General features: G+C 39.4%; 1 protein-coding gene across 4 annotated transcripts in view; it reads right to left on the minus strand.

Annotated features, from left to right (window-relative positions):
• MAP1B (microtubule associated protein 1B) overlaps positions 1-24178 on the minus strand; it is a 69630-nt gene that overhangs the window by 18918 nt on the left and 26534 nt on the right. For all 4 annotated transcript variants that reach the window (XM_027634679.1, XM_027634677.1, XM_027634678.1 and 1 more), the window contains exon 3: positions 2173-2255. In XM_027634679.1, the coding sequence (XP_027490480.1) occupies positions 2173-2255 (83 nt within the window). The remainder of the gene's footprint in view (positions 1-2172; positions 2256-24178) is intronic.

The raw sequence follows: 24178 nt of genomic DNA on the forward strand, positions 1-24178 counted from the left end.
CATAATGTATCATACACATGGAAGACCTTAAAGATACACATAAATTCTGTGTCTGGGTACAAGCAAGGCTTCCTGAAGGACTAGCAGAAATTTGTCTCCTGATTTCAAGACCACTCAATTTCATAAAAAATACTGCAAGGTGATAATTTTGTTCAGTTGAACTGTTGGTTAAATTCCCAAATTGTTTGAAGGAAGTGCACAAGCAAGAGTAGCCTCAGTCCAAATGGAGGTAAAGACAGAGTATATACAGAGATGGGCACACGAGCAGATCAGTGTTTTACCAGACTTATGGTAGGCACAGGAGCAACAGAGAAGGGACTTCCTAAGAAGGAAGTAAATATTCATGGGCATTTCAGAAACTTGTTTTCTTCAGGAAACTTCAAACTCAACCTCTCTCTCTTTGGGCCTCTCTCTTCTGGGAGTTACTTTGGCATTTGATAGAATATGACAGGAGCTTCAGGCAGAACCTTGCTTGGACTGCCACTAGGTATGGCTAATAGCAGCCAGAATAGGAGGAATATCATATTTCTTTCTGATTTTTATTTTGTTTGGGGCTTTGTTGTTGTTGTGATGGTGGTGGTTTTTTGTTTGATTTGGGGTTTGGTTGGTTGGTTGGTTGATTGGTTGGTTTGGTTTGGTTTTTTTCTGAATGAATAGTTTCAATTTCCTCTTCCGGTAAAGTTAGAGCTTCACAGTATATCACTGTCTCCCCAGATGCAACTTGGAAATCTCTTGATATGTGAAACTAAGTTTTCTATTTGCCGTAGTGGGCAGAGCATGTCTGCTCAAACCTCTGATTTAATTCTTCCACCTCTTTCTTATTATCTCTTTCTGGATTGTGTTCAGTCAGAGCCTTGCTTAGCTAGCCAACTTCAAATCTCAGCTTTTAACTTCTGACTGTGACCAGTTTGGCAAGATGAACACAAAGAAAAGATTGGCTCCCACAGTCTAGTGAGATGAAATTAACAGTAATGTAGCCAAACATCTTCCAGAGCCAAAGGAGTAAGGCCAGGGTTCAGAAGTCATTAATGGGCCTCAAATCATGTTCTTCCATGTGGTCATCCATCAAAGGAATGACAGGTACTAGAGAAAGAAATAGCATTTCCAGGCTTTTGGCAGTTTTTTAGGTCTTCTACTCCTCCGCACATGCACACGCATTATAGCTTTATAGTCTGAATAAATGTATTGAGTGCTGCTACCCAGGTGACACCCTTGTTCTTACCAACTACCTCTAGTGGCTTGTAACAGATTTTCATGCGTGGTTTTTTGGTGAATGAGCTGCCTTTAACTAAGATGACTTTTAAACTTTTATAACTTCAGAAATTTCATTTGTTTTGGACTCCTTTCTTCTGTTTGCATTTAACATTACTTAAAGTTGGTAACAAAATAGATTTTTTACCATGTACCACAAGCTTCATTTCCCAACAGAAATTATATTGTGGCAGTGCTTCCCAACACAGGCCAGCAATGAAATTATCCCTATTATTTCAACCTTCAGTTTCACTAGCTAAATATACCAGTTTTGTCTTTGAGCTACCAATCAGTTCTTTGAATCTACTGAGTTCATAAGCAATTGGCAGTCTTCTTGTGGGCACTCTCGAGAGTCCATTAATCATGCCACATGGTTTTTGAAGGACAGATAGACCAACCTAGAGTCACTACCACATAGTTGGTAATTCCTCTCAAAGACCCAAATTTGTCCCTGGGCACATTCAGGCACTTTCTTCATATGTAAAATTGGCATCCAGAGCTAACAAACAATGGAGAAGCAGAAGAAAATCAGATGTACTTTCACCAGAGCTGCCTCCACTGCATCAAGAAGAGAATTTGGTGCATTAGGAGAAAAAGAATGCTGGGATCAGAAGCATGTTTCTCTCCTATGCCTCTGACAGTTTGTCAGGAGTCTGGGAACCCAGGGAAAAAATCCAGGGAATAAATCTAGGGATGCCTGATGTTTTTCATATTTGCTCCTAATATGCCCTTTCATTCACAGTTAGGACCTGCTCAAAGTCTGCTACAGCTCTGAAAGACAGTATTGGAATTTGTCAGTCACTAAGCTGGAAAGCAATGACTGATTCTCTATAATCATCTAACTATGTCTGCTTAAATGCTCTCATCATGTCCACTTAATGGACCCAGTATGAGATGTCCAGTGAAGTATTTCTGACTTACCTCAGTACTAACTGCTTCATCTGAGGGATTGATGAGGACTACAGTCTCTAAGATATCACTTCTGTGGTGAAGAATCTTCTGACCTGCAAGCATGGAGAGAAAGAAAAAGATAAGAAATTAAATTCAACCGTCATGGTGTAAGCAAAGTTTCCTGTGGGGATGGTTGGACACTTGCTGCGCTGTCCTGCTTTGTCTTCCTCCTGCTTACAAAACCTGTAGCAAGCGATGTCAGGCAACAAGAGTGAAAGGGCATACAAATAGCATCCAGATACCGATTTAATAAAGTCTGTGCAAGTTTGGAGGAGCCTTGCAACCCACTGCCTTTCATACTTAGTCTGTCTCTGTAGTTAGTAGTGATACTCATCTGACTGGGAGCGGATGCCAGAAAAACACAACAGGACTGTTGATTTTTTTTTTCCTTACATTAATTGGCAAGTTCTTATCAGACTCTCTTTCTGTGAGAACTGCAGTGAGATTAATTAGAAGCCATATTGTCATTCAGAAATCCAGACTGGTAATTAGTCTAAAAAACTAGAAGAGCTGTCCCTTCTGAGCAAACTGCTTGGCTGCTTGGTGCAATACTAAACAATTAAAATAATTAATTGGGCTTAAAAGGGAGTATGAGGGACACAGAATAAGTTACTTATCTGCCAACTTAGAAAAACTCCTCTGTCAAGAGATGTAAATTAACGAGGCTGAGGATAGTCAGGCTGAAAGGAGCTCTGCATGCCTGAGGGCATCGTCTGAGAGGACGGGCAAACAGCCATTCCCACACTGCCCCCGGCTCAGGCAGGCTCAGTGCTGCCTCCGCCCCTGCCCCGAGCAGACTCAACCCTGCTGCCGCGAACTCTACCCATCCCAGTGATGCCCTCCTCTTCGCTGACCTGCCTGCACCCCTCCTGCCTTCCTCCTCCTTGCCCTCTGAGCTCCCACTGTGCTGAGTCTGTCGCTGTCGCTCTGGAGAATCTCTACATTTCTAAGCATGCAAGTTTACAATCAAATGGCAGAAAAGTAAAGGAAAAGGGAAAAACCCCCAGTGTTTTCAAGTAAAATGTGAGATGGGGTTGTAGTCTATTCTCTTATGCATGACAGTGCCTAGAGACTCAGACTAATTAGTTTAAAGAAACCTAGTTTTCTTATTTCCTTTTTGCTATACTTCCTCGAAAGAAGGAGACAGACTATATATTACAAAAGGGGAGGAGGGCAGGTCTCTTTCTCTCAGGAACATCCAGTTCTGGCATTACCCTTTGCAAATCAATTTATTTTTATAGCTTTGCTCCCTGTTTAACAGGAATGCACATCCAGATGGCTCTGCTACTGCAGGCTCCTTCAGAAGATGCTCTATGGTCTGATATTTCAGTTGTTCTTCAGATTTCCCTTAAATTAAGATATTAGGTGGAGTTTATTGAATCTAGTTTATTGAATCATCACCCTTTAGCTGACACAGAAATTTCTTGCTTAATAGTTGGTGACACTGAGCACATACTTTGCTTCAGGCCAGACTAAGACTGATATATCATTAGACAATAACACATTAAACACAGGTAGAAAAGAAATGTAATTAGCCACATGCTAAGTTAGACAAAGATGCACAGTGTCCACCTGACTCAAAGAACACACTCTGGATTTAACTGAAGCTGCTCCAGGTCAGGTGTCTGTAGCTGGGAGGGATTTGACCCCAGCAGCTACAAATCCTGCTGACCAACACCAGTGGTGGTTACTTACATCCTATGTTCCCACGGGCCAGACACCCAGCTTTAGTGCTTGTGTGGGTTCATGGGCCTTGAGACTGATTTCCAGAGGCAACCCTGTTGGTCTGCACCATGTACACAGTGCCTGTTGAGAGATGCATGCGTAACTGTCTCCCTTTTCAACTCCTTGGCATCAACATGTGTTACTGCTTACCATACAGGGTGGGGACCCAGCACTGGCACGGTGAGTCACTACAAGGGCTCCCATCCCACAGAACACCTGGGAAGTTTGCAGCTATTTGCTGATATTGGTAACATGGTCCCATGTCACTGCTTGGGAAGTAAAAAAAAAAAAAAAAGACTTTTTAAAACTATTTGCAATTTTGTAAGAGCAACACAGGCTTGCTGCCCAGGTTGATACCCTGAGATGCTCAGCTGGAATGAAGGAAAGTCTCCCACGGGAACAGTTTTATCAGACAGAAATTAATTATCACAGCGTGGGAGCAGAAAGCTCAGCAAGAGCATGTCACAAATTGGCAAGAAACTGCAACTTACTAAATTACAGATGGAGTGGGAGAATCTGAGACTTATGTGGAAGATCTGGGACTGCTTTAACTCTACTGGATTTTTGCAGCCCCTCTCTGTGCACATGATAGATCATTTTTGTGATGAGACAGAGGAAGAAAAGAAGGAACTTTCAGGTCGCACAGAAGTGGTTAAGTGAAGAGATTTTACCTGCTTATAGTTTCTGGGAAGCAAGTCAAAGCCCTATCTTTGGGGCTTTATATCTTTCATATATAAATATTATTTATGTTTGGAAGAAATCATCTTTTGATTTTATTAAGTAAAGCTTCCAATTAATACCCTATATGAGTAAAGAGTCTTGGCAGCTATTTGATTCAGAACCAGGAGAGAAGTAAACAGCAAGTGACAATTGCTTAAAGGGTGACTTCTGCATGCATCATCCCATTTCCTGGCCATAGGATGCTACTGCTCCCCTACTCAGCCAAATATCAATGCAATTTCATTTTAGGATTATTGAGATGGGGATGGTGTCAGTAATACTTCCTAGAAGTGACTGAACAGAATTCTTAACTTACACAGTTGATCTTTTCAGGCCAGTTAAGCAGCGTGAACATGAGGCCCATTTTTAACTATGTTACATTCGTGCAAACACAAAATGCAAATGAATGGCAAGGGAAAGAGACCAAATCCTCTTTCAGGTCTTGTTTAACCAAGAATCACTACTGACACACTTTTACTGGGCATGCCTGTGCCGCCTCAGCCCATGGATTTGCATCCTGTAGGCAACTAGTTACTGAACAGAGGGGTTCCCATCAGCTTCTCCTGCCACTCCAGGTGAACGTCAACACTCACTTGCTCTCCATCAATGCTATTCCCACACAAAGTAAACGCAGAGGAAGGAGGTAAATCTCTCCTGCAGTGATTCCTGGCAGAAGGGGTGAAGGTATTCCTTCTCTCTGAAGATGGTAACTGTTTGACACCTGAGCTGGCATTCAAACACATCTTTGGCAACTTTACACCAGCAGAATATATGACTGCTGTGTTACTAGCTGCTGTGTTATATCAGCCACTGTGTTGGGTGGTATTAACAGATGGATGGTACAGCCTGCAAGGCTGGCTAATGAAACTTCCCACAAGCCATGAATAAGCAATGAACTGTCTGCAGCTAGAAACTTCCAGTGCTCTGCACCTCTAAGTACCTCCAAGATGCAGTCCCCCCAGCTGCCTCCGTCTTGTGGAGGACAGTGAGGAGAGAACACTGAGGGGAGAAAAATCCTCCAAAATGAACCATAAAATATCCATTCCTGGAGTTCTTTTTCAAACTCTGAGAAGACACTTTCAGCAGACAAATACACTCAGTGAAGAAAAGACATTTTCCCAATAGGGCAATGCTGCGTTTGAGAGCAGAAACACGTAAACTTTTCCCACATTTCTAGGTATAGATGGTAGAAAAAGCTTGGTGTATTTTAATTCCTATCCAGGACAATACTTTGTTTATTTATGTCCACATGTAGTATCACCTTCAAAGCTTTTGTCCTTTTTGCCTTTACATTCATGGTAAGCAAGAGCTGGATGACTGAAAAATATTATTAACTAAATGATTTTGTATTTATTAGTGCAAAGGTGGCTTGGAAGAGAAGTGGGAGAAGAGAGGAGGGATTTTACACTCCATTTCTATGCACCCATGAGCTAAAGGTCAAGGCATGTGCAAATCAGACATTCTTTTACATTCAATTAAATTGGTAGAAGAAAATACACCTTCAGCAAAACCAGAAGTAATAAATAGCCTACAGAATACAACAAAGGTCTTCACCACTGAACAAAAGGTCATATGAAGCATGATCTTTGGGCTACTAAGCCTCTGAAAGATAGTACCAGGGCTTGTCAATCACTATGCTGGGAAGCAATAACTGATGTTCAAGAATCATCTCAAGTAAAATCTTTTTCAAATTTACAATGTCAGATGAAGGTTATTGGAAGGTTATAATATCCCTTGCACGCAATACATTTAAAGCAATAAATTCCTTTGGAAAAAAGAAGCTTTTTGCCTAGCAAACAGTAATCCAATAATTCATAAATCTTAAATAATTTTAAACTGCTCACTGTTTCATCTTCTATTTCTAGGACATCAAATTTGTCCTCCAAAACCAGATTTGTTAACATTCTGTTCATCGTGGTTGTTCTATATCATCAGCGGAGTACTCAGAGTCTGGATGACTGGCCATCTGAAGGTTACTATGTCTTATACTAACTGAATAAGTCTATTTTAACTTGTTTTCAATACAAAGATCTGTGGGTATAAATTGTCAATAATGTTGTAATTGTGACCAGCCCCCAGACACCCATACTATCAACCTGGAGGCACTACATTGCAACAAAAAATTCCAGACCAAAGAGAAAGGATCAAGATCCCCTTTTACAGCAGATTATTAATTATCTGAAGAAATCTTGCGTAAATTATATGGAACACTTCATCATCTCCACCTTCTTTGTTGAGACAGGGCCACCAAAGCATGCTAAGTTTCCTGCTGAACTAAACTGCAAGCTGGAGAAATAGGTAAGCGTATAGCATTAAGCAAGGGAGCGGGCTTTATAGTCACTGAAGGAAATCCTGACATTGTAAAAATCTGGAGTTCTGTATCTGCAAGTAAGAAGAAAATGATTTGCAGACTTGATGGAGAAATACATCCTGTATAATGCCCAGGCACTGTACTACGAGAACAGGACTTCAGAAAACCCCTTCCAGGAACGGTCTGAAAGCCCTGCAGGTGATGCCAGTGGCTGCGGAGAGTAATCAGGCAGCCTTGTAATTAGCTGACATGATGGGGAGTGCATAACACCGGTGTAAATTCATTTATGCCAGAGAATATAGATTCACTGCCTCCAGGGCTCAATTCAGCCCAAAGGCTTCTTAAATTTAAGATGCCTGCAAGGACAGCATAGTAATTTTTTCCAGCAAGAACTCCTATATATGAGTGAATATCAGAGTACTTTACACATTTCTATGTGAAAATAAAATCCATATACCTGCTAGGATGACAACTTGGCGTGACAGCTATGAACAAAAAGTCAGGTCTACTAACATTGCTGAGCTCTCTGATGGTGACATGGACTTGGAAGAATGACGCTTACTGCAAAGAGTGACTGCAGTCGACAACTTCCTCATGAGGGGAAGAGGAGGGGCAGGCACTGATCTCTTCTCTCTGGTGGCCAGTGAAAGGGCCTAAGGGAATGGCCTGAAGTTCTGTCAGGTGTCGGGGTTGACAGCAAGCCTGTCAGCAGCCTGGCATTTATTGATGAAGCAGTGGACATAAACCGGATTACAGTATACCCCTGAAAGGAGGAGAACACAACATGCAGAGGAATGTGGACAACTTTCAGAAAGGAAGAAGATGGAAGACAGAAATGGACTTCCTGTACTTTCTGCAAGTCAGGATGACTCGACAAAAACTGTGTTTACTAGTTTGCAACCGATCCTGGTGTGTGTATACACGAAAGTACCAATAGCAGGTTGACATGTGGGTGGCCTGATGGCCTGATGTATGTATACCAATAGAAAGTGACATGTGTGTGGCCTGATCTATGTGTACCAATAGCAGAATAACGTGTATGGCCTGATGTATGAACGCACCAATAGAAAGTTAACATGTGTGATGTGTGAAAAGTATGTTTGCAACCTGTTGCAATAAAGTGATTACAGCCTTCTTGTAATCCTGTCCCTGCTTTGAAAGAAGATTTTATGTCACTCTGCCCATCCCGACTTTAACAGCAACAGTCAGGGGAGGTTTAGGTTGGATATCAGGAAGACGTTCTTCACCCCAAAGGTGGCTGGGTGGTGGAACAGACTCCTCAAGGAAGTGGTCACAGTACCAAGCCTGAGAGAGTTCAAGGAGTGGTTGGGGATGGTGCTGTGCAGGGCTAAGGGTTGAACTCGATTCCTGTGGGTCTCTTCCAACTCTGCATATTCTGTGATTCCGTGATTGCAGGGGACCTCACTGCTCTGCAACCATTCCCATTGAAATATCCTGAAGTAAATTCAAGGCATTATATCTTCTTTTTACACACCCCGTTCATCAATAGACTATTTGTATTATCTTTTCACACTAAATATTGATTTCTTGCATGTTTGCCAACTTTGTGTGACATCTAATTTGCTGTCAAAATACAGCTATTTATCAAGTGGAAGCAAACTGCTGGCCTTTCACTAACATCTGTTCCTGTCAGGGCAATTTATTACTTTCAACTCCAATTTCTTACCTTCAGAAAATTGTATTTTTCACAGTCTTGCTATTTTACAATTTCAGGGCTTCTGAAGGACTGCTAAAACATTAAAATCAAAAAGGAACTCTGAAGAAAAAGTTGAAGCAAATGAGTCTAAAGTACAATAACAAGAAAAGTTTATATAATATAAAGTAAACTAAAACTGGTTTATCTCCCAAAAAAGGGAGTATGCTACAAAAACTGAACCAAGTACTCTAGTGATTTCATTATTGATTTCACTGAGGCTCTGGACAGAAGTGAAATTTAAAACCAAAGACTGCTGAAGACCCCAATAAAATCAGTCAAAGAAAAAAGATTACATCTCCTGCTTATATACTGAACTTGTAATGGTAGCGGAATCCAATGCTCCCAATAAATGGGTTCACCCTTGACTTTGTTTAAGAAAAAATTATATCCAATAGTCAGTCAGCATTCTCATTTGATGCCATGGTCAGGCACAGCTGTCTCCAAACTCTGCCATTTCTGTTCTTCCATTGATCTGTGTCATTTACAACCCATATGGTGGGTAAAATTTAAATCCCAGAAGCCTTGTCCACCACTGTTTAGCAGCACTGTGATTTCAGTGAGAGAATGGAAAGCAAAGGACATAAATCTGAACTGGCACTGCTGGAATGCTTTCCAGACACAGAAGTGCAGCTGTATGATCCCACTCCAAGAAACTATCTCCTGTAATTATAGGAAGGGGGGGGGGGGGGGGGGAATAGGAGTGTTTAGATAGCTGAGCAGTTTAACATCTGGGCAGAAAGTGAGGGAAGAGTAATGTTTGTTTACTAGAGGGCCATGCAATGTCCCTAGTCATGAGAACTGCCTTGTTCAGCAGCATGGCTGTAGTCAGTGTAGCTTAGAGAAGACACCTGTTTCCAACCCAAGTGTCTGACATGGGCTTTCTTCCTCATGAATCACCCTTCCAACCTTGAAACAGAGACAGCTAAAAGACTGCTGCAGTCATCAACTAGTTTACCCTTACATCCTTTTTATATGAATGATATTTTCCATTATTTTCAAGGCAATATATAGCACTTATTAATAATACTCCATATAATTAAAACTTAGGATCTTCCTCCAAAATATTCGCAGTTCAAAGTGGCTTTCTGAAATGTGTATCTTAATCTTGTTTGGGAGTATCTCCACACATTGATTTTGTAGATTAAAACACTACAGACACTGTGAACTGTGAATTACTTTCACAATTAATTTTATCTATAGAACATGTCTGATAGGTGTGAAAGTATTTTAACTCCATAAAATACAGATAGGGAAAGAATTTCCAAGGTCATATGGAAATAGAAACATGAATCTTTAGAAGCCAACCAGAGTGCTGCAGCCACACAATCCTTTTGGTTCTGCAAGTACATCACTATCTTGTGTTTTAGAAAATACTTAAAAAGCTAAACTATGCATAATGGATTATTTTTTGAGGCACTCCCTAAGTCATCTTTAGCTGCTTCCCAGAGCTGAAATTCTTCCATAAACCACTTGCCTGACTGTTAAGATATCAATATTATCTAACAATAACAATATTATCACTGCAGACCTTGGTAATCTAGCTTCAAATGGCAAGAAAAAGAGAAACCAATGCCAACAGAAATTTCTCAGAAATTTGTCTGGGACTATCTAGGCAAAAACCAAGCAACTTTATCTTTTCCTCTCTTAGATTTTGTATGTCATAAACTTGAGGGCAGGTAGGTAGGTAAATGTGAGGTTCTCTGTAAGCAGTTGTCTTGAGTTACACATCTCCATTACAAGTAATGATCTTAAAAAGCTCTTCAGAGCAAGAAAGTGGTATGTGTACCACAGTCAGCCCTATTTTTTAAACTGTAATCCTTTCATTGTCTTTCCTTAATCTCTCTCATTAATCTCTCTCCTATGCTTAAATCTTAATCATGAAGAAAATGGCAAGGACTGCTCTAGGATGCACTGTAGAAATAATTCGTGAACCTGGAGATTTAGTTTTCAGCAGCAGAGCACATTGCCCTGGTACTGCGTAGAAACTGGCAGCAAACACACACCACGATGGGAGACTGCAGTGATGCAGAGCTGACTCATCAGTACTGAAGGTCAGTAAAAGTCCTCATCTGAAACTGCATTTGGGAGTGTTACTAATCAGGGAGAGAAGCAGGGCTGCGCAACATCAGACCTCTCCCACATACAACCTTCTCTGTCTAGAAAAAAGGAAATTTCTTCTTTTACCTCTGGAAAATATCTTGGACCCAGAAACTAAAATAATCCTGAGCAGAACAGACCCCTTCCCACTATAATTTATTTAGAATACTTCCTGCAGTGTGATAATTTAAATTTCCTCAGTTATTCAGAAAAGCAATCTCTCATATCCTAACTGTTGAACAGCCAAATAAAATCTTATTTGGAAAAAATTGCTACTTATTTCTCAATACCTCAGTGGCATATTACCTCATACTTCACTGTTTATTGAACACACCATATATTGTAAGTCGCAGGACTGGTTAGAAGCTTAAATGTTTTTTTATTGTATCAAGTAACTGATATATTCATATTACAAACAAAACCATTTACTGGGCTGTTAAAGATGCTAAGCAAATTTGTGAATCCAACATGGTTGGCACTTTTTGCAAGGGCTGATTTTAGGGGGGAAAAAACCCCCAACCATCAGATTTACTTTAATTACTTTTTAAAACAAAATATAATTGTGCCGATCCAATATTTAGCACAGCATCTAACTCAAATCTAAATGTACTCCATAGGAAAATTGTCTCTGAGCTCAATGAGGAATGGAAAAGGTTGTATGATTATAAATATGTCCTGTTAAAAACAAGATAGGGAACATCAGCATTATGTTTCTCCTTAGTGGTATTTAACCAAATAGTCAAGATCCTTCCTGTACATCAAAAAATACCCAACAACCTCAGTTAAATTTATTTTACTTCCTTTCAAATGTTGCTATTGCTAAAACCTCTTTTTTTACATCCTTTTATTTTCCCTCCCTGTGCTGCAGTGCCTGGCTGTGCCGTTCTGCCCCCACCATCCCGATGGCCAGGGAAGGGAAGCTTGCTGAGAATCTTTTCCTCTTCTCTGCAGCACGCTCTGCAGATGCTTCGTTGCACTTCACCGCAACTCCCACCTTTCATAAGGAAAATGGAGCACAGCAGCATCAGGGAAAAGCTGATGTAAATTTAAAATGTGTAGTGAAGGGATAAATATTGAAATGAATATTTCAGAAAAAAATAATTCAGAAGTCTGCCTTTCCTCTTTACAGACATCTCTACCTGAATATGTTTTCAGTCTGTTATTTCTCTTTAGAGACAAGTATCTAAATTTTGATCACTTCAGAAGGTTTCTGTTACTGTTTCTAAATTGCCACAGCCTTCTTACTAATGGGCTTTCATTGTTATGGCATCTGAAGCCAAACCCAACAGCTCCAATTAGAATCCTCTGGAGGATATTTATGGTCTTGGTGTCATTACTGTGTACGCAACTGAGTTTTAAGTTCATCTGCCATCCTTGTTGAAAGTCTGACAAGTCAATACAACCTATAAGGGCTTCACACATAGGGAATCCATTCTTTCCCTAGAGCACATTTTCTTTGCCACGTATTTATTAAAGTTTCTCAGTTTAGCTATAATTTCTATCCTTCCTTCTAATTCAAATCAGAAAGGATTTCCTCTCCTTTGGCAGCCTATGATTAATGAATGACAGATCTGTTTACAAGCACTAAGGCTGTTGCAGGGAGGCTGGCACTACACATCAGACACTTCATTTTGCAGTATATAAAATTATTTATGGTTGAATCTTCCTACAGTCTGGCAATCAGTAAATTTTCTTGGGTAAAAAACTCCACGGTTCATAACCTACCCTTGATACTTGTACTGTAATGTTTATAATGTACAAGAAAACCCCCATGTTTTTTGCCAAAATATCTCAACAAATTTACCTAGTGGTGCTCTTTGAAGAACTGTGAAGTTCTTCTTTCTCAGGTAACATCACAGCTTTATTGCTATTTCCTGAACAAATCACATAATCATCATAGCTGAATTACAGTGGAAAAGTTATATTTTTTAATACTTGGGCTTACTTTTGTGCATTTTAGAAACCTGTTTTCTGTTGAATGTATTATTACTATCAACTAATTACCAGCTGTGGAATATCGCTGAGCCTCTGCAAACACTACTAAACATAACAAGATGCTCTGTTTGTAAGCCTTTAATGAGAAGCAGGTTTAAGCTTTTCCCCTGGCAACCATCCAGCTTCCCAGCTCCACAGCACAACTTGCCCAAAGCTTCTATTCTGCTTTTACATATAAGCAGTGTTGCTAATCAATTTCTGGATGTGAATTTGCTGTGCCTTTCTAGCAGCAACCATTTTCCTTGTCTGAAAGAGCAGAGCAACTGTTCTACTCCAAGGCAGAGACCTTGCTCTGCCAAGAAAAAGACTCAATTAAAAGCCTCAAAACACCTTCATCCTTCGATTCTTTTACTGGATGTGTGCAGTTCTCCACTGTGATGATTTTATATAAATTGCAAATGTAATATGAAATCAATTGCCTCTGCATAGAATACAGGCAAGTACTATTAATTAATTCCAGGTTTTACAAAGAAGAAAATGAGAAGGCACACCTGTTTCAACACAAAAGGAACACTCTTTTGGGTTTCATTTCTGGAATTAAAACAAGCCATAAGTAGTCCCTCCAGTCTTTGGCCTTTAATTTTCTGGTGATGTGCATAAGTACAACCAATTGGACTATATCGTAAGACTGAAAAAGTCAGCACTATCCTGTAATTAGAAAATCACAAACAGGGAGGGAGGGAAAAAACAGCAAGTATTTTCAGGAAATACAAACCCATATCCAAATATTATCTTGCAAAGGCAATGTCTTTTAATACCTAAACTCTAAAATTTCACAAAGCAATTATCCTTATCAGTGGTTGAAACTGTAGTAACAAAAAGCAAAATATGAAAAACAAATAGTGATAGCTCATATCTGCTGGTACAAGAAAAAAACAGAAAACAATGAACCAGCAAGTGTGACAAAAAGCAAAAATTTGCCCTCTGAATGACAAAGTGAGCAGACTTTAGACGTCAGTCAAGAGTCTAGCTTGGATTATTTCATTTCTTTACTGGCCCTGTACCCTCTCGCCACATCACCTTCTGTAAGGAAAAATCAGCAAGGAACAGATCTAGTTCTGAAAACACCTATTTTAATCTTCAAGTACTCAAGTTGTTAAGTCATCATCTTTTTAGGAAGAACCATGTGCCCCTAGAAATAGTTCAGGCAGCCTCTGAGCTGAGGAGCGGAGGACTACTCTTGCAGACTCATACTGGGAGAATCCTTTCTGCTTTACGCAGCCACAGCAAGCTTTTACAGGAGGGTGCAGAACTCACACCTAGTGAAACAGTTTACTCCTGCATAATGCAAGAACTGCTGTGGAGCATCTCTAACTGGATAAATACCCACCACACTCACAGAAAGCTGACATCCTCAGTACGTATCAAAACTATTTACTTTAAGATGAAAGAAAGCAAAAGCTCACCCTGTCACAGAACACAAAAGGTTTTATTAAATATGAGCTCTGCCTTGGGTTCTGTCTCTTGCAGCTAAGTATTCTTACCTTTTACTAAATCTTCATTGTTTTTTCGGAACCCCCTAAAGACCCTTTAAGCCTCAAGCATACAAATCTCTGAAAATACTTAGTGGGAATAATAAAATTTTGGTCTGGTCCTTTGTGAAATTGTTGGAAACCTCTAGCATACTGTGATTGCTTAAACTTCAAGGTCTATTCTTCACTTTTTGTGCATGCTTAACTCCTATTAATGCCAATGAGAGTTATGCGCATACAACAATAAAAGATTAAACTTCATTGTTTAAGGGGCAGTGTCAGCCCTCTGCTGCTTTAGGGAAAAAACCTCAAGGATATTGCAAGTACTATGGGGAGTTAATCTCATTACACACTACTAATAGCATTTGTGGCAGTGTTTGCTTCTTCAATCAACCATAGGTGACCACCTGGTGCCCTGTAACTAGAAATCTGCTTCAACAACACATGCACAGATCAGGGTCTGCTTGGGAGACTAATCTGTAAGCTGCTATGGATCTATTCTCCTGACACTTTCTCTCCCACTGAGAACAACATGTGTTTTTTATTTTCAGCTTGAATATTTTCAAGTAAATGATAGAGCTTTTAAAAGTAATTTTGCACGACACAAATCCTTAAAAAGTAAAGATGTTTCATTGGGAATGAACATATCGTGATGCTTTTCAGTGCAAACTTCACACTACCTAGTCTTCTTGAGTTATTGTTTGATTGGCTTCACCAAGTAATTTCCAAATGTAAAATTGCTGCAGGGATGATTTTAAGTAGTCTTCAGGACAGCCATCAGTGAAAATAAAGACATCCATCAAAGAGAAACTAGTACAATGAAAATCATACCAGATGTTTCTTTTATTGGTCAGTATTGTCTTGTCTATGTAAGTATTATGAAAGATAAGCATTAAATGTACAAAGGTATTTTTAACTAGGCTTTCTTAGTGCATACCAATTAAATCAGCAGGGTCATGCTGACTCAAACCAGCTAGCGACCTAGCACACAAATGAGCTTCACTTCACATTTGAACAGAAAGGACACAATCACTAAGCAACTGTTTGTAGGCACCAACTGAATAATTAAAGCTGGTTTCATCATACAGATGACACATCATGCTGTGAAAAAAAACCACCCCTGGCAACCCCTGCTTCTGAAATCTAGAGAACTTAAAAAAAGAAACACTAGGCTCTGTATTACAAGTAATTTTGCTGGCTTGCATCCTCTTCGGATGCTTTAGGGTAAAAGCACAAAGAATGGTCATCATCAACCTTTTAAACAAATTTTGGTTTTCTAATTACCTCTGGCAATTGACACCAAGTAGCCTCCAGCAATGGATTGCTAAGAAGACACATTTTAAGTGTCAAAACTAAAATCTACAGATGTGTTGTGAGAATATTTTTAATAGAGCTGATGTGTTGATACAAACATACAGGAATGAGAACTGTAATTAAAATACAGTACTCTCATTTCATATGTTTTAAAAGATGGTTTGTATCCATATTCCATTTAGGGATTTCATAACAACACTGAGAATTTATTTAAGCGGTAGCTCTTGAGCAATACAGGGTGGATCCTAGAGATCTAAAGGTTCTGTTTAAATCAAGGGGTCTAGAACTGCTCAGATTTTTAAAGAGAGCCAACCCACTTTCTCACTGATAAAGATGGTCCCTCCAACTCTTAGGTGCCTCTCCCCAGTAGAGGTCCAAGCTTTGCCTTTACCTCTGTGCAAGGATTGCCCTTGGAAATGTGCTGCAAGAGTCCTGAAGTCTGGAGGCTCTCACCTTTGGCTCCAAGGGTCATACTGTTGAAATTAACTTAATGCTGTCTTTTTCCCTAGATAAGACACAAGAGCCAGAAAAAAACCCAGGTCTTAGGAGTTTCTTAAAGAAGATCCAAATAACAGGAAAAAATCCTCAGCTCTCATTAGTTGAGAATGAGAGAGTGTGGTAAATTCAGTAGATAAAGGGCAGTTTTGTTGCAAGTTTTTAAGTATACATCATCTATCAATAATCAACATCTTTGTTTTGATTTATCTATTCCTGCAGGGTTTCACCTCAAAAATTCTGCAGAATTTAAAGTGGCAGAAGTGAGAATTTTATAGCATTTGGCAAGACTCCCTGAGGACATCAAAAAGCTTTAATATCATGCCCTTGGACAAGCAGGCACAAAAGGAGGCCCATTCCAAGACACCTTGAAGGAGACCTCTAGAAAAAGCAAGAGAAAAACATCTTCCTGATTGAGATATGATGGTGTAACATTGTGTGTTTTCTAAGAACAGATGTGTATAGGGTAAATGAAGGAAATCAAGTCTAAAAGTAGCATTAGGGTAGCCAAGTGCTGTACAAATTCAGAATGAATGTGCCTGAAGCCATACCTGTCTTACAGTGAACAGTATGCACTAGCACTGTACAAGTGGCAGGAAGCAAGGAAACATCCATCACCTTTGCACAAAGGGTGAGATTTCACTGTGTTCTCCTAAGAAAAAGAGTGTTCTCTATTGCCTGCATTTCTTACCTTAAAGGTAATTTCTGGACACCTCTTCTTCAAAGTACAGTCAGTGCACAGGTTTTTGGTTTTGGGTTTTTTCCCCCCAGCTGACACAGAAAAGGACTTTCATTCAACTTCTAGCTCACACAGTGCCACAGGATGTGCTCCATATCCCCCTTTCCTCATTGGTACACAGTCCTACTTAGACTGATGAAAACTTCAGCCAACCCAGAGACCCTGTTCCTTCCTCATTTGAAAAAGAATGGGCACTGAAACAGCTGATTTTTAAACACCTGGAAAAAATAAATCCCTGGTGATTATAAAAAGAGCTGTTGCTTTACAGTGGCTTTCCCCACATAAGCCTAGCAGCGTGACTAAATTCCATATGCTACTACTCAATTTTTAATAGGTCACTGGGCAAAATTTCATTCATTTTTTATGAACACTAGATTTAAAACTGAATACAACTGCTGGTAGGCATGGGGTAAGAGATTGTATATTTCCATAAAGAAGTTTATATATGGAGTAAGAGGTGCATATAGCTATGAGAGATGAAATAAAAAAACATATATGTTTATCGCTGCACAGCTGGATACATTCAGTGCTTATCCTAAAGCTGCTTGTATAACACTCAGTTAAAGCAGAAAAACAGAAGACCCATTTACTGATCTGCAAGGCATGGGGATTTTAGAAACACATCAAGATCACCCTTGATGAGAGCAGGTACCACCTAGACATGAGAGGGCCTTAGAACTATCTCAGGATAATTCACACTGGGAATCCACAGGGAGATTGCACCCCAGTTTGAGGATCCAAGCTCTGCGATGATGGGCAGATTTGCTGAGGTGAATTTACTTCCCCATCACTTCCAGAAAAAAACTGGTAGGTCAGACCCATGCTCTCCAGTGCTTTAAGTAATCACTAACAAGGTAAGAATAAATTAGATTTAGATTTCAAAACAATGTTTCTGATCCCCTCCCTAGCATTCCTTCCCAGACTGAAGGTCTCAGTAAGATTCCTGGATTTCCAACAAGTCTTCTTTTGCCTTTTTTCTCTGCATGTGAGACAGTGCCTGTGCTTTTGTTTTTAATTTAGATGACAACAAAGCATGGGATAGAGACCAATCAAATTCTAAGCACAGATAGTGTCTGGTATGAGTATTAGACCCTGACACTTCTATTCAATTTGTTCATCAATAAGTTACAGTTAAAGGAAAATGGTTTTTTTTATATGCCAAAGAACAAAAAAAAGTATGAAAGAGTCTCAAGAAAACTAGCACACTTACCTATAAACTGTCCTTGAATTGGTTGCTACAAAACAAAACCAGAAGTTCTTTGGCATAGCTCTCATTGCATAGAGATTTAATATATTTGCTCTTGGTGAATATCAGATCTTGATCTGCAACCATGAACACACATCTCTGTTGTTCCCGAAGGTGAAAGCATGTAGCCTTGTATTTTGTATCATCAAGACACAGTACGTTTGCTGTTATTTCAAAATATTTATAAAATGTCCCATGCAGCTTTCCTTTGAATGCAATAAATTGCTTTTATAATCTACTTTGGGATACTGAGAATTCAACTGGCATTGTAGTATTTCATTTAATGAATAAAACTCTCAGAAACACCTTCTAACAGTCAGCTAAGTCAGATGAGAGAATTCTTAAAATATTAAGGGCTCATTTATATCTTCAGAGCATGGGTCAGTTTTCAAGCCACATGAGTTGTGAATGCACACTACATGTGTGGGAAGGATATTCATGAGCACAAAATCAATTAGTAGGTCTGACCTGAAGTTCTAATTACACTGATACAATTCTCTTTTCCCTCACTTGACTTCTGTATAATAACACTGCTATGTATTACCAAAACTAGGAGATGGTGCTTCATTTTCATTTGTCGGAATGTTGATCTATGCTAACAGTAATAGATCAACAGTAATAATTTACCCTGTCCATTCCAAATGCTCAAGCACTTACAGCCCTACTGTCAGACTTACTCTATATACCATTCTTCATCCACATACACACTCAGTTTCCATAGTGCCCTCCTCTCTGTCATTTTAATCTCTAAGAAAAACATTCATTGCTTACTTTAGCATCAGATAATATATTAAACAATAGGTTCATTTAATTTACAGATTGCAGGGCATCTTTACAGCTTGTAAGGCAGTAAATTCTAAACCTTTCGGAACCGCAAAAGATCTTAATTCTTGCTCTGAACAACTCAATTTCAGTGTTTGCCTCTTTCCTGTTTGTAAATCCAAGATCTGAACACCATTCAGATGAATTGTACCACTGAGGTACAGTCTGATGGCTTGCAAGTATCTGTCTTCACTTGGCCAAAGGCACTGCTGGCTACCTGCAGCTCCTGGTGACTGGGAAGGAAATAGGAAAGCAGCAAGAAACCAGATCTTCTGGAAGGGTTTGGCTCTCTGACCTTACAATGAGGATAAGATGTCCCCTCCCAACTTTACACCACTGAATTTCATTTCCTTTGCACCACCGTCATCGCAAATGTTGAACATGTTTGTGCTGATTAATTACAAAAATCTCAGAATTTCTCTGCCCATTCATGCTGATTAATTACAAAAATCTCACCATTTCTCTGCTCATTCCCTTCTCCTCTTGTTCCTTGTCTCCTTTCTGTCTAAAGTGTAATTTTCAGGGGCAAAAACTCACATGAGAAGTATGTGAACTGACATAAACGTGCAGAACCAACACTGAACATGAAAGCAGCATGGCCATGAGTGCAGCATGTATTAGATGTGATGAGGCAAAGGAGATGTATGGGACATTGTCTGCAAGTCCCCCAGTGGAGTGGACACAGGCAGTATCAGCACATCATGCCACAGCTGTTGCTCCTACAATCTTACTGTATAGATAATAATGCTTTTATGGTAAGAGTTTTTAAATGAACTAATTTTTACAACATGTTCCGTTTGGAAATTGTGGGGGCAGCAAAAGGAAGATAAGATTTGACACATTTTGCTAGTATCTGAAAAATCCTTTATATAAGGAAAAATAAGACATTTTAGCAGAATGTGAATTCTATTGAAAGGGCATTTCAATTAAAATTTGCTTAGCTCAAACCTTTGACCAGCTTAGCAATCTTTATTTTTAGCGATAAAGGTCAAAATTCTACTTTTGGTTTCCTTTCAGCATTCCTTCCTTGAACTCCTGGGAGCATTTGCTTTGTTCCTGACAAAACCCCTTCAGGCCACAAGGACGGAGGGGGGGGGGGGGTTAGTGCCTGTGTATGCTGCATTTACATTTGGAGTGAGTGCTCTGTCTCACAGCTGCATCTGCTGGCCTATAGTTTCTGTCATTATTTGCATTTCAAACAGAATCAATGAATCAATGAACTACAAAACAAAGTGAAGTTCTGCAGAGAAAACCAATGCCTTTTTTTTAATCTGACTCAGCTGCTGGAGTACTGAAAGACGGAAAACTTGATAAGATTGCACAGTCCCTAATGCTGAGAATCATTTCAGGTGAACAGTACTTATACGTCAAAAAATGTAATTTAAAAGGGCAACTGCTTCTACAGCTGGTGATAACCTAGTTTTCATAGGTAATCACCTATGTGATTAAAGCCCAGCTAAAATACATTAAAATACAGTTCCAAAAATAGTGTAATAGAAAAGAAATTGAGGCTTAATAAGTCTTCCTCTTTTCTTCCCTAAGTATCTTATGCTGCTCTTCCAAATGTTTCATGTGCTATAAAAGTCTGCACTTCCTGCCAGGAAGTTTGATTTGCAATTCACAGATTAATACCTATCTCAGCCCTATTGCTATGTCCTTTAGGTCATTTCTCACACTGATCCAAAATTTGAAAACCTGCTTTGGAGGCTAGTGTCAGATATAAGGGGGGAACTGAAGGCAGTTACCCAGATTCTGGAAGAAAACAGAAAAGGCAGAAAAGTCAGAGAGAAGCTGCAAAGTCACTATTCAAATTTGATGGATGTTTCTATAACAATGGTCAAACACCATCCTAGTTTATATGCTTCACTGCAGCATGGTAGCTCTTCTGCAAGGTGTTCCTACCGTACTAGCATGTCTGCAAGCAGGTAGATCTTCTGTAGGGAGCAGAATAAAGAGAACTCTCCCATCTTCACCACAACTAACCACTCCAGCCACTCCTGCTGTAAAGGCAGCATTCAATCCTACACCGTGTAAGAGGCTCAAGTGTCATTTAATCCTGTTCATTCTCCCCTACTTCCAAATCACACTGTCATCCAGGCTGTACCACCAAATGATTGATTGTGTATCATCATGTTTGAATACTACAGAACATTTCTGGCAAAAAAATCCCCCACAACTATTCCTTGGGATGCAGGGCAGTGAGGGAGCATTAGTATTTGAATTGGCTGCACTGATCCTGTGGCTCTGATGTCAGACCTCTTAAGTTGATGGTTGGGACACTAATAGCAAGAGTACTTCATTTCTTAATGGACCTCCGGGTTCTTCAGTGCACTCTCAGTGCAAATAGGCATTAGTCCTTTCCTCAACTGTTTCCGTTTTTTTCCTCTGCAGAGTTGAGATAATGCTAGATATATAATCTTTGCAAAAAGTGGCAGAATCAAGGTTACTCTTTTACCTTTTGGTCCTTGATGGGAAAAGTGTTCAAAGGATAGCCAGATCCTGCAGGGACTCATCTCATCTCTTTGTAGATGTCTGGATGCCCTTGGAGCGGTGGTGACTCAGCTAAACACAAAATCAAGGTTCTGTCCACAGAACATCTCTCTCATCTTGCAGAATAGTCTCTGTGTCACAACTGAATTCAAACACAGAAGTACTTTGTTTTCTGCCTACTTAGTATCTCCCTGGCTAATATATTTGCTAGTTTTTGCTATAATTCTCTGTGTGCAGTAAATAAAGTTGTCACATAGCTGCACTTCAAATAAAGCAATGTCTGTTTAGTGTTTGCATTTCTGTTTGTGAAGTTGTTTAATGAATGTTTTGGAAATACTTGCGTTCTATAACTTGCTGCACACAGGGATCTTTGTTCCAGTTATGACTATTGTACGTGATTTGCAATAAAAATAACAGAAATACTACAGATCCCCTCTCATGGGCTGGGACACCTTTCACTAGACCAGATTGTTTGGAGCTCCATTCAACCTGGCCTTGAAAACCTCTAGGGATGGGGCACCCACAAGTTCTCTGGGCAACCTGTTCCACCCTCACAGTAAAGAACTTCCTCCTAATATCTCATCTAAACCTACTCTCTTTTAGTTTGAATCCATTCCCCCTTGTACTGTCACTACACGCTCTTGAAAAAATGTTCCTCTTCATCTTTCTTGAAGGCTTCCTTCAAGAGCAATTGGAAGGCTGCAATTAGGTCATCCTGAAGCTTTCTCTTTTCCAGGCTGAACAAAACCAATTCTCTCAGCCTTTCCTATAACAAGAGATGCTCCAAACCTCTAATCATCTTGGTGGCCTCCTCTGGACTCACTCCAACAGGTCTATGTCTTTCTTGTGATGAGGACCCCAGTGTGGGATGCAGTACTCCAGGTGGGTCTCATGAGAACAGAATAAAGGGGCAGAATCACCTTCTTCAATATTGTTCTTCTGTACAGAAATAATTTGACTGTGTAAATTTCTCATGTACCATGTATCACAAATGGTGGAAACAGAAGAAACATCCTAAGTTACAGACTAAGGGCAGATCCAACTGGCCTTCAGACAACAGACCTTTTTCCACTGATTTCAGTGGGAGTTGGACAAGCTCACTAGATTAATTAAAAACAACAGTCTAGAAAATGTGTTTTACAAGACAAAAATACACTATTTTTCACACTGCCAGAAGTATTTTAACTTGCTAATTAGCAATCCCAAGGAAACTTAATGTTGACAGATTTTAAGTGAATTAATACATTCACCATGCACCGCAATGTGAATTTTCCTGTGACTTCAAGAATAAGTTAACTGTGAGTTTGTTCTTGGTCTAATATTGTGAATTCAGACCTAAATTATTCATCCTCTCTCATATACTTCTATATCCCCTCTGCAAGTCACATGGAAATTACCTCCCCATCCCCGGCACAGATTCCATCTAATGTAAACTGGCACAGCAACAGTGGATTCACAGTTATCCTATGTTTAGCATGCACTTAGCAAGAAGCCTAAGCAATTCTACTTCAAAATGTCTTCAGTAAGTAAGCAGCTACTGTGGACTGAGTTTTGCAACATATGTGTACAGCAGAGGTCCCAGCATAAACTCTCTGGTTCAACTACGAGATGGATTAAGAGCTGTAGTAAATAGTTCAAAATAAAAAACAGTATCTCAGTAGAATGCCTAAAAACAATTTAAATTAAAGGTCTTGGTCTAATTTTACTAATTTAGGTCCAAGCACCTGCGAATATGTATGTCCTTTTTCACCATCATTCAAGCTCTTCTCAACAAATTCAGACTACAGACACAAGTTGGAAGACAAAGGGAAAGTTTAGAAAACTCCACATTTAAAAGAGCTATTTTTTACATCTCCATTAAAAAAACCAAAACATAAAAATACAACCAAGTGTTTAAATCTTTGAAGGATAGGATCCAGCCAAATCTCTAAGTCCACTGACTGAGTCAGCTGAGTGAGAAATTCAGAAGTACCCACATAGTAGTAGAGCTTTTGTGATAATAAAGTTATTATAAAAATATCAGAAGACAATCTCTTGATTTCATATCTGTTCATCCCACATATTAGCTTTTTGTTGTGCCTTAGGTTAATGTTGAAAGTTATTTTTAGGAAATATGTTTGTGAAAGTGCTAGTTATTTTAAACCATTACCTTTAAACTCTCACAGGTATTTATTTCTCTTAAATGTATGTGCAAATCAGCACCCAGATTGCCGCCCTTCTTTGTTCCATGAACAGTACCTGCCAGTTTATGTTTTCTTTTTTGTTGCTGTAGACAAATCCTACTATCATACCAGATATTTATCCAGTGACAACTTAAGACAAGTGAAAGATGAAAAGGAAAGTTATTTCACTGTCCTCTCTTACCTTCTAGCATGTCTGATTTTATTCATTCCTGTCTTTTGTGATCTCCTTTTGCAGCACACATGGCTTATCAACTGACAAAAAAATAAACGTATAACAAATATTCTACAAGACCAGACAGAGGGATTTACTAAATATAAAGAAATTGCCTGGTCAGACTTCTACCCTCTTCCCTGAGGGTAGATACTGTTGCTTCTGACATCTCTCAAGTTCTTGCAGCACCGTTTCAAGTACTACTAGCAACTAGCAACCAGTCTAGTTATCACATGCTTTAAGGGTCAATAGGGGAAAAAAGGCAACAATTCCTACATAGATAACCTTAAAATCATTTTGCACAACTGGAGTGCTGCCTATAAACATGGAAGCCTATAAACTCTTCAGAAGGGATAGGCAAGGAAGGAGAGGCTTTTAGGTAGCCCTGCATGTTAGGGAGTTTTGATTATCTACATGTTTTGATTATCTACAGCTTAAT

This window comes from Corapipo altera, unplaced genomic scaffold (assembly GCF_003945725.1).
Source record: "Corapipo altera isolate COAL_440 unplaced genomic scaffold, ASM394572v1 61411, whole genome shotgun sequence".
NCBI lineage: Eukaryota > Metazoa > Chordata > Aves > Passeriformes > Pipridae > Corapipo > Corapipo altera.